Source organism: Notamacropus eugenii, chromosome 4, assembly GCF_028372415.1.
Source record: "Notamacropus eugenii isolate mMacEug1 chromosome 4, mMacEug1.pri_v2, whole genome shotgun sequence".
Classification (NCBI taxonomy): domain Eukaryota; kingdom Metazoa; phylum Chordata; class Mammalia; order Diprotodontia; family Macropodidae; genus Notamacropus; species Notamacropus eugenii.
In genome coordinates, this window is record NC_092875.1 from 262,877,443 (window position 1) to 262,889,649 (window position 12,207).

A 12,207-nucleotide genomic window follows, 5' to 3' on the forward strand; every position below is an offset into this window, starting at 1 on the left:
ATATTGAACCTTCTTTCCTATTGGTGAAGCTGTCTCCAATATATTGAACATTCACCAACCCCCCCAGATCCTACAAGAAGTGCCAAAAGCAGCAGCCTCACAAAGAGCAAGAACCCCCTATACACTCAAGGGAAAGGAACTCTGGCTGGGCGCAGGCAGTGGTTGTGGTGGTGGTCAGGCAAAGCCAGTTTTCTGCAAGCAGTCCCAGACCACAAAGAAGATTAGCCTGAGCTGTGTATTAAGCCCAATTGGAGACTGAAGTGGATGCAAGCCATTAAGATCTCTAAGAATTTGACACTTGGAGGAAACAAGAAGAGAAAGGGCCAAATGAGCCAGTCAAGTTTCACTTTTTTCTTGTCTACATAATAAAAATTTTAACATTTAACTTGAAACTTCAAAAAAAATCTTATCAATTTAGAGTAGAAAGGAACTAATACTCTCATCTTCTCATTTTACAGATGAGGAAACCAAGGCACAAGTGGGTTAAATTGTGCTTACTCAGCCAGGAAGGGAGGGCCCTGTGTTTGGGCAGATGTGCTCTTGGGGTGACCTCACCCTAATGGGATGGTGACCAGGGAAGCCAGCAGCTTTTGGACCTATACTTACTAGCTCCGCCTCTTCCTACCAAATGCTAGTTACATAAAACATCATCATAAATGGTGAGCAAACCCATTTATCCAAGCAAATAGCGAGCAGACATTGGAGAAGTTATACAGATTAGAATATACCAGAAAATACATAAGAATTAATGAACTCTTTAGATGGGCACAAGAGGAGATCTCGGTCCAAGAGAGAAGCCCCAGTGTCACCCAGAGTCTCAGGGAACCAGGCTGGAAATCAGGTATGTTAAAGACCTAACTTTACCTACATTTCTGCCTTCCAAAATCTACCTGTCTCTCAAGCCTTGGAAAATGCCTCAATTCCATTCTCCAGGCAGCATGCAGCATAGAGCTGCCCCTTTGATGGGAGTCAGGCTATAGTCACATAAACAGAATGATGCAATGGAAAAAATGCTAGAATAAAATGGCCTGGGTTCAAATCCTAGCTCTACTTACTGCTGGATGACCTTAGTCATCCTTTTCTCTTTTGGTCTTTTTTTCCTTCCTCTGTAAAAAGGAAAGAGTTGGACTAGAGGGCTTACAAGTTCTTAATTTCAGTTCTAAATCATACAGGTAGTAAGAAACAGAGCTGGCAATTGAACAATGGTCTTTTGACTCTAGATTCAGTGCTCTCACTCCACTATATCACACTGCTTTGAAAAGAAAGCCTTTTCCTCACAAACAACCCTGAATCAATACTTCCTAAAAGATCTGAGCATGATGGTTCATGCTTCTAAACCAAGGGTGGGGAACCTATGGCCTCGAGGCCACATTTGAGGACCTAGAGGACCACATGTGGCCTCGAGGCCACAGGTTCCCCACCCCTATTCTAAATCCTGCCATGGGGGAGGCTGATGCTGATCAATCACCTGAGTTCAGGTATTCTGAGCTTTGGTAGGGCTACAGTTGATCAACTGATTTTTTGCACTGAATTTGGTACCAAAAAGGCAACCCCTGGGCATGGAGGTCCATCAGGCTGCCTAAGAAAGGACAAATCAGCCTAGATTAGAAAGCAGGCAAATCTGTTTTTCCATGTTGATCAAGCAGTGAGATCAAGTCTATGAGCAGCCACTGCACTGAAATCCTGGAAAAGGGGTGGTGGTGGTGGTGGAGAGATGTACTTCCTGATGGACAGCATCCATGGTTTGGCTTCTAGAATTGGGATGTTGAGGAGAAGAAAGGTAGAAAATAAAGCTAATACATTGAAAAGCCCTGTGGCCAGAGGAAACACCTCTGCTAAAGATAATTAGTTTGAGGCATGCCGTGATATTCAGTCAGGCAAAAGGAAAGAGATCTAGATGAGCTTCTAAAATCCATGAAAGGCATATGATGAAAATTATGAGTAATAAATGTTTGTGATAACTCTTAATACTGTGTGCTTAATTACCCCCAAAGAACTTATCAAAGGGTAATGGGCTTTCAGTAATGGGACCTGAGTTTAATTTCTGGCTGTGCCACTTACTGCTTATGTAAACTTGGAGTCATTAGCCTCTCTAGGACAGTTTCTTCATCTGGAAAATGAAAGGTTTAGTCTAGATTACCCTTTTACCTCTAGATTAATGAAACCAAGCACATAAACAATCAATTCTCAGTTATTCAAGGGATGAATAACCATGTAGGCTATTCAAGTCCTTTGCTTTTTTTCCACTTCAGTTACCTGACTTCCAGCAACCTGTTTGCTATTGATTTGCCGTTCTGATAAAAAGATTAAGGAGAATAATGAAATTGAAGCCAGTAATTCTTACGAAGTTTGGTAGTTGTCCATGAATTTGCTTTATCCGTGCCAACCCTCCCCACCGTCAGTACAGATCAGAGTACTAACTGGGTACTGTAGGCAGGAGAAATTACAATTTAGTGAAGACATAGTAGTAAAGAAATAATGGATGACAATGTGATTCTTTGTAGTACAGAAATTATTTTTTTTAATTAGATAAGTATCATCTAATGTATTTCCTAGTCACCTACCTTGGAAGGTAAATTTGGGGAAGGCTGAAAAAAGTCTTTGGCAAAAAAAATGTCATTGGTGACTTTTATAACAACAGTTTTAGTTTAATGGTGAATCTGGGAGTCAGATTGTAAGAAGTCAAGAAGGGAGTGGGTTAATAGGGATAAATATAATTTCTTATATCTGAGCTCAAAAAATCAACTTCACAAATAAAAGAATGGAAAGTCTGGTTATATGGCAGTTCAACTGACAAAAGATCTGGAGACTATAATGGCATACAAGTTCATTATGAATCGGAGACATGGCAGCGGAAAAAAGCTAATACAATCTTTAAATTAATCTTAATGTAAATCCAACTAAGTTTGGAAGAATGTCGAGAAAGATGGTGGTCATAATAGCACTGTGCTCTTTTCTTGTGACAGCTGAAATACTCTGTGGAGTTCTAGGTGTCACAGTCTAGAAACTAAATTGGTAAAATGGAAGAGAGGAATACAGAAATTTGAAAGGCCTCAAAATCATACCACATGAGGATGAGTTGAAGAAAATGGTATTGATTAATATGGGAAAAGGAAGTCTAAGGGAGGAACATCTTAGATATCTCCAAGTATCTGAAGAACTGTCACCAGAAGGAGAGATAAGCCTTGTTCTGTTCAGTACACAGGATATAACTAGGAAGGATAGGTATGAGTTGTGGAGAGACAGATTAGACTTTACTTAAAGGAAATATTCCTAAAAATAGAGTTTTACAAAAATGGAAAGGATTGCCTCAAGTGGTAATAAGTTTCCCTTTTTTAGAGGTCTTCAAGTAAAGGCTGGATGACCCCATGCTGGTTACACTTAGGAAGGATTCTTGTTCACACGCAGGTTCCATAAGGTGGCCCCTAGGTCCACCTTGCCTTCCAACTCAGATATTTCATAATTTTGTATGATTCTGGGAAAGGGAAGGAGAAGGGGAAAAGAAGGGGACATTTACTGAGAACCTGATTGTGTCAGGCATTACGCTAAGCACTTTACAAATGGTGCATTTGATTCTCACAACAACCCTGTGAGGTTGGTGCTATTAATATCCCCATTTTATAGCTGAGGAAACTGAAGCAGGAAGAGGTTAATGAACTTGAAAATAGTGGCTAGAAAAGAGCATCAGAATCATGAAAATAGTTTTAAAGAGGGAGATCTGAGCCTATTACAGAGCATTAAAAAAAAAAAATGGAGTCCGTGGAGCGGGGGATGATTGCGGGAAGAAGGAATTAAGACCATCTCAGCTACTGCTAACCATACTCCAAAGTCTTGCAAGAAACAAATGTGTGATCTAAGGTAAATTTTAACTTAATCTGTAACTCTCAAACCATGAAAAGAAAATATTCATGCTAAAGCAACACATGTGCCATTACTTGCTACTGGGTAAAAATAATGAAAACCCCAAGAGTATAAGAATTTCAAGGAGAAAAAACATTGCCATGACAACATACACTCGGCCTCCACAGGAAATATAAATAGGAACAACCAGCCAGAACCAGAAAATTAAGGGAAAATGTGACTTTTTCTAATTTGAAAACATGATTTCAGCTACTACATTTTAATTCATTTAACTCAAGCCTGAGACAAGGCAAATGTTATTTACCCCCTGGTCCTGGGAGGCATGGAGAATGGCGATACCCAGGTCAGAAACTGAAAGGTTGGGGAAGAGACAATTTGGCAACAGTGGGTTCCATAGTATATTAAAAAAGAAATGAAAACAAACATGGTAATTTGTTAAATGAACTCCTAGATTACTTTCTCCAATAAGGATGCCCTGGCCCTTATCAACTTATTTTCAAAATTTTTATCTAGTTTCTATCATAAAAAATTACGAAATGGAAATAAGAAGAGCTAGCATGTATATATTGCTTTTAAAATATTATTTTATTTTATTCCCTCAACAATCCTGGGAGGTAGGTACTATTGCTATCCTCACATTTCAGGGAAGGAAACTGAGGCAGAAAGACTAGCTCAGGGTCACACAGCTCGTGTCTAAAGCTCTGTTTCAGGGGTAGGAAATCTGGGACCTCAAGACCTGCTCTGAACTCAGGTCGTCCTGACTGCAAGCCTGCTGCTCCATATTCTGTGCCACCTAATTGTCTAGAATTATGGAATTTGGAATTAGATCAACCAAGATTTGAATCCCCTGTCTGCTACTTAAAATCTATGTATGTCTGGCCAGATTGTTAGCCTCTTTGGGCATCAGTTTCCTCCTCATTTGTAAAGTAAGGGGTTCGGACTAGATGATGCCTCTTTCAGGTCTGAATCCGTCCTTAGGATGCATGTGCATTAAGCCCAGTATATGGCAGACTGTTTAATATAGTCATTGCTGAACATCTGCCCTTGCCACTTTAAGCATTTGCCTGATTTTATTAGTAACTTCATTTTCACTTTCATATTGACAACCATGCATATTCACAGCAGAAAAAGATGAGAGTTGCAATGGGCAAGTTTGTGGAAGACATAGTATCCTACTTGGCACTTCAATGATCTAGTTCACCCTACAGTCGTAAAGAGCTCCCCATGCATTTCTTGCAAATTTTCATTGTTTGCCTTTAAAACTCAAGTTTTGTGTTGTAGTTATGCCCCCAGAATGTAATGCAAGTGTTTGGGGCTGTAAATCCAAGCATGCAAAGTCAGTGATGCAGCTTGGTGAGAAAATAAAAGTGTTAGATAAACTTGGTGCTGGTCTGTCTGCACCTGATGTTGGTGTGATCGGCCAGCTGGCTAGAGGCATCGAGGCTGCCAATCGTGTCAAAGATCTCAGCCTCAGAGTTAAATGTCAAGTCACCTCTATTATGCCCCCATACTCCAAGACCCTTAAGGATCTCATACAGGCCATGAAGCAGATATCACTGATGGATTATTTTAAGCTGGTGCATTCTTCACCGTCTTCATGACCAGGCACTAGCTGTGAAGGATTTAGTGTCCGAGGTGATGGTGAGAACTCACTAGTCTTAGTGTCTTATTAGAGCAATGACCGAAGTCCCTACAACCTCTTTCTTGATTTTCAAAGGGTGGCCAAGGTAAAAAGGTTTACAGCAGTGTATTATACAGTACAACACCCTCATCTTGCCCTCTGACATAGTGGAAGGTAAGATTCAGGTTAAAAGTGTTCTAGTTTTAAGAATTTTACTTGCTATACAGTATTTATGGTACTGTAGATTTCATGTGTTATGAAACGTGTCATAATCAATGTTTTTTTAATTGAGATGTTAGCACAAAAGGTCACAGAATTCTAGAGAATTAGTAACAAGAAAAAATGTTTTGCATGTTACTAATTTTATTTTGTGTACTTCTTTATGTGTTAGGAAAAGTGCATATTATATGAAGAAAAGTATATTTTCAGCAATCTTTAGTGCTGTTTTGGGTGGTCATGGGAACCTAACCCCCTATTTCCCATAGGACTGATATATCAACATTTGTATTTTTTACTTCTCTACATGTTTTCTAGGAACATAACCCCCGAGAAAGTTGGGGGTTGACTGCATATTAAAATTCATAGTAGGCAGTGAGGTATTCATAGATCTCTAACTTTCCAAGCTAAAAGTTGTAAGAGACCAAATTTCCCTACCTTTTCTCCAATTTTTCCATTACTACAACATCTCCTGTTTCCTTCTAAAAGATTTACAATTTCACTCATTCAACAACAGTTTCATTGAACAGGGTAGAAAGAAGTAGGAGAGTCACACATCCTCCTGTTTCTCTCTAGAATCTGTTGGGAATTTGACAGCCACTATAAATTCCAAAAAATATGGGGGAATGAAGCATTAAAAACCAAGGACCTGATCCTTTGCCCCACTGTGTGATTTCCATTTTGAAGTAGAGGTGAAGATCCAGAGATCAGGAAATTCATAACTGCAAACATTACTTCTTATGGAAAATAATGCCAAATCAATATTTCCCCCAATAACACCACAGTTCCTTTTCATATAAATCAAGGTATATTTTCTTTTTTCAATGATGATAAAGCATAGAGCTTGGGAGAGGGACTTCCCCATTGAGAACTTCCTATGATGAAATCAAAGTCCAAAAGAAAATTATTATTAAATAATAATAAATTAAATAACATTAAATAAATTGATAATAAATACTTAAAATTTATTAAATAAATTATTAAAAATAAAATGGTTAACAATTGTTAAATGAAAACTTCTAGATTACTTTCTCCAGCAAAGATGCCCTTGGCACTTATGTAAGTCAGGCAAAAGAAAATTCAAGGAAAGCTTGCCATTTTGCTAGCACTTGACTTTTCTCCACATACTCTTTAAGCAGCTATACCAGCCAGCTTGCTGTTCCTCACACACACCACTCCATCCACCGACTCCATGCATATCATGATTTACCTATATTGTCTTTTCCAATCATAATGTGAGCTTCTTGAAAGCAGGGACCGTGTTTCTTGCTTTTCTCTGTATTCCCAGTACTTGGCACATAGAAAACAATAAATGCTTGCTGACTGACAACCATTTTAAAGTAATAAGCCATTACATCAGTGTTACCAAATTCAGAGTCTGTCCCACTAAACCTTCTACACTGAATCATGTCAACATGGCACAAAAGGAGCCATTTGTTTTAGATTCAGCATCTGAGCACCTTAGGACTAAGAATCTTCATAAGGGACACCAGTCTGCTTTTGGGGCAGCAAAATAGATCAGTGGATAGAGCACCAGGCCTGGAGTCAGGAATCTGATTGTTGGTCAGTCATTTTTCAGTCATGTCTGACTCTTTGTGACCCCATTTGGGGTTTTCTTGGCAAAGATACTGGAATAGTTTGCCATTTCCCTCTTCAGAAAATTTTACAAATGAGAAAACTGAAGTAAACAGGGTTAAGTAACTTGCCCAGGGTCACATAGTATGCTATGGAAGATCTGAGTTCAATCCAGCATCAGACACTGTGACCCTGAGCAAGTAATTTAATCTGTTTGCCTCAGTTTCCTCATTTGTAAAATGGGGATATTACATAGCACCATTAAATGAGATGATAGTTGTAATCTAGTACATAGTAAGTGCTCCACAAATGTTAGTTAGTATTATTTTACTACTTAAGCGAAATCACTAAGGTTGACAGGAAAATCCAGAAGGTCTAACCTAATCCATCCCTCTTTCTCCAGGAAGGACCTGAATTGATGCCATTTCAAAAAGATCATAGCTGTCTAATGCCTAAGGCACACAGTACCCCATTTAGCTAAAAGTAAGACTGGTTAGAGAACTGTAAAAGTCATTAGGGATGAGTCTTCTCTCACCCAACTACACAAGTGTAAATCTTTTGGATACTTACAGCAACACTGGAGAAGGTGACACCAACCATAAATAAAAATAATCTAGGTTGTTTGATTAAGATATTACATGGAGATAAAGCCACCCAAACAGTCAGGAGGAAAAAGAGGAGGGCAGGAGACACCAAAGGCAGCAAAGCTTCATACAAAGAATCCTTCTTTAGTGTTTTCTTCTGGTATGCCCTACAACACAGAAAAATGAAAATGCTCATTTTAACATCACAGAATAAGCCGAGAGGTAGAAAATTAGACTGAGCATGAGGAGATGTGAATTCTGGGCTCTGATACTAATGAGCTTGACTCTTCATAAGTCATGTAAACTCTCCGAACCTCATTTGAAAAACAAGGTTAATCAAGTATTCTTTTTAATAGGGAAGTTTTATGTATGTCACATATGGATCACCAAATATAAGTAATTAGAATACAACACAGAAAAATATATAATCATAGAACTTTGAGTTGGAAGACACCATAAAGAATATTTAGTTCAATACCCTGTTTTACAAATGAGGAAACTGAGATCCAGAGAAGCTGACTTGCCCAAAGTGTTACTAATTAACCAGTTGGGTGATGTCAGTCCTTTATGTCTAAGTCATGTACCCATTTTGAGCTTATCTTGGTACACAATGTGAGGCATTGGTCTATTCCTGGTTTCTGCTAGAATGCTTTTTAGTTTTCTAACAGTTTTTGGTCAGATAGTATGGGTTCTTATGCCAGCGTCTAAGATCTTTGGATTTATCGAATTATACTTCCTTGCTTCTCTATATTGTGTACCTAATCGGCTTCATTGATCAACCTTTTTATTTTTTAATCAGTACCAAATTCTTTTTTTCATTCTTATTTATTTTATTTGTAATTTAGGAGATAAAACAAGGAATAACAGAAAAATGATTACACATGAAACCGAAAATCTGTTATGTACAACTTGTCCTGTTCACATATATATAATAAATTTATATATATCATATATACATATATAATGTACACATCATAATTCTTTTTCTTTTTCTCCTTTTTTTTCTTCCCCCCATCCCCCCAGTGATGGCTCCTATTACCCACAAATAGGTGTCTGGGTGTATATGTGTGTGTGTATACATATATGTAAAATTATTCTATACCCACTTCTATTAATCAGTTCTTTCCCTGGATGCAGATAGCATCTTTCTTCATATGTCCTTTATAGTTAATTGAAGTATTTATAATCGTTAAAATGAGTTATTCACTCAAAGTGATTCTTAAAGTGATCTTAAAATCATTTCACTCTTCATTATTTTGTGCAAATCTTTCCCTGTTTTTCTAAGATCATTGAGCTCATCGTTTCTTATAGCACAGTACTATTCCATCACAGTCATATACTACAACTTGTTCAATTTCTTTCACATTCTTTTGATAATTATTGCTTTGTAGCATAGTTTGAAATCTGGTAGTGCTACGTCCCCTTCCTTCTCACTATTTTTATTATTTCCCTTCGAGATTCTTAAACTTTTTTATTCCACATGAATTTTGTTCTCATTTTTTTACTCTGATCCTCTGGTAGTTTGTAATAGCACAGAATAAGTAAATAAATTTAAGTAGAACTATAATTTTTTATTATATTTGTTCAGCCTACCCATGAGCAACTAATGCTTCTTCAATTATTTTAATCTGTCTTTATTTGTTCAGAGTATTTTATAAAATATTCCTATAGTTACTATGTATCTTGGCAGGTGGACTTCCAAGTATTTTATACTTTTTGCAGTTATAATGAAATTTGTCTTTCTATCTCTTCCTGCTGGATTCTGTTGGCAATATATAGAAATACTGGTGATTTATGTGGTTTTATTTTATATCCTGCAAGCCTGCTAAAATTATTACCTGTTTCAATTAGTTTTTTAGTTGATTCTCTTGGGTTCTCTACACCATTATATTATCTGCAAGGAAAAAGTAGTAATTTTGTCTATTTGCGTATGCTCATTCCTTCAATTCGTCTTTCTCGTCTTATTACTACAGCTAGCATTTCTAGTACTATTTTGAATAATAATGGTGATAATGGCCATCCTTGCTTTATTCCTGATTTTATTGGGAAAGCCTCTTGTTTATTCCCATTATTACAAATGTGCTTGATTTTGGTTTTAGATAGATTTATGTTGTGGTTTTGGTTTGTCCTTTGTTCTCAAAGAGGAGAAGGGAGATGATGACATGATTTGCAATTGAATTTGTTTTGAATGAGAGAGGGTAATGCAAAGTCACCAGCCTCACTTTCTCCTCCAGAGCCACCTGGGTCCACTGGCCAGATATTGATCAGAACAACTGGAGATGGCCTAGGGTGCCATGGGAGACCCAGATTTATGTAATCATATTAAGGATTCATTCATTCCTATGTTTTCTAGTGTTTTTAAAAGGAATGGGTGCTGTATCCTGTTAAAAGTGTGGTTTTTTCCTACATTCTTTTTTGTATGCTCATTCTTCCACCCTACTTCCTGACTTCAGGCAGACTTTATGTTAGAAACAGGCTCTGCTAACTTTTGAAGGGAATGTCTGGACTTAGCTTGTGACGTCTTGGGTCCTCGTTTGGCTTTTCTGAGGGTATGAATGTTGTGTTATTCCAGGATCTCAGAGACAGCTCAGGCTGAGGGCTTACAAGCTTTCACTCTTCCCAAAGTAGGGCAAAATCTGATCACAGCCCTCCTCATCTCAGTTCGAGTTCCTGCTCTGGGTTGGGGTCTGAGCAATACACCTGTAGACCTGCTTCGGGTGCAGTTCTAGTGAACTATGAGCTCCTCAAATGCAGAAACAGTGTTTTGCCTTTTTTTGTATCTCCAGAATTTAGCACCGTGTGTGGCACATCGCAGGCACTTAGTATTTACTTGTAGCCTCCTGCTGGTTCCAGTTAACATGAGCCAACTGGAAAGCTCTGATGGTTCAGAGTGACCTACCTGTAATTAGTTGTTAGCAGGTACTTTGGTCTGAGATTCCTGCCCTGGTTATTCCCCTGCAGGTTTCAGACTTAGCTGGGGAATAAAACTGAGACCCTGATCTGGTTTTGGGGACAGAGTAACACAGTGGCTGCTTGTATCTGAACTTGCTTCTTGCTCAGTACCCAGCCTAGGATCTGGGACTTCTACTTACTGAAACACCAACCATAGGCACAGGTGTTCTCCTCAATTTATCCTGGATATGTGACTCAGAACTGGACAATGAGTAACAGAACCACTAGCTGGAACCTTTTCTTTCATCCGGCACAAAGTTGGGTCCCTTTGTGTGGATCTGAGAACTCTTCCTCAGTGGTTCACATTTTGGGTTATCTTTTAGGAGCTACACACGAATAGTCTGTGCAGCATTCTTCTGGCTAGACTCTGTCTCCAGTTACCATAGATCTGTCTGTTTCTGCTATGCCAATTTAGGCTGGAAAGATGACCCACTATGATTTCTTTTCTTGGAATTCCAAAACAGGATTCATTCCTGTGCATTTTCTAGATTTTTATGGAGGAGTTCTGGTGGGGAGGTAGGCTACTCCTCAATCTTGGCTCCTCCTCCTGAATTTGCCCATCAGTTTACACCTCCCCACAAAAATATATGTGCTGACACACATTAGCTTCATTATTTTAAAATCACAAGTCATATTTTACCCACAGCAGTATTACTGAGCTTCAGATTATCCGTCTTATTCATCTGAGTAACTTGTGCTGGGGCAGCTAAGTGATACAATAAATAGAATGGCCAACCTGGAGTCAGGAAGACCTGAGTTCAAATCCAGTCTCAGAGACTTACTAATTGTGTGACCCAGAGCAAGTGATTTAACCCTATTTACCTCATTTTCCTCATCTCTAAGATGAGCCAGAGAAGGAAATGGCAAACCACTTTAGTATCTTTGCCAAGAAAACCCCAAATAGGGTCACAAAGAGTGGGACACAACTGAAACATAATAACCTTTCTAAACTTTTGTATTGCTTTCAAAGCTCAAATCCACAAATTTCAAAGAGGCAAAAAAGGCAATTCCATAAATTTTTGAAGCAATGGTCACATTTCTAGGAATAAGTGTTTAGCTTCTGAGGAATAGCACTCAATTTAGATGTCTAAGTCCCAATATGTTTGTGGGGAAGAAAAATGAGCTTGAAGTCATCCTTACTTCTCAATTCCTGAGATGTAGTATTGCTTGAGAGTGCGAAGCCTGTCTGCAGTTTCATGAGATGCACATTTCAAAGTATCTAGGAGGATTTCTATTTTGTCTGAATTTTAAAGCGCTCCATATGTACTAAAATATAGGCATTCAACAACAGAAATAAAGCATGGAAAACAACCACACACACACACACACACACACACACACACACACACACACACACACACAAATAAACTGTTAAGTTTGTACCATGTTAACCTGGAA

General features: G+C 38.3%; 1 protein-coding gene across 1 annotated transcript in view; it reads right to left on the reverse strand.

Moving 5' to 3' along the window:
* Positions 1-12,207, reverse strand: part of LOC140501200 (ethanolaminephosphotransferase 1-like) — a 182,506-nt gene that overhangs the window by 4,040 nt on the left and 166,259 nt on the right. The window contains exon 9 of the mRNA XM_072604541.1: positions 7,844-8,024. Within this exon, the coding sequence (XP_072460642.1) occupies positions 7,844-8,024 (181 nt within the window). The remainder of the gene's footprint in view (positions 1-7,843; positions 8,025-12,207) is intronic.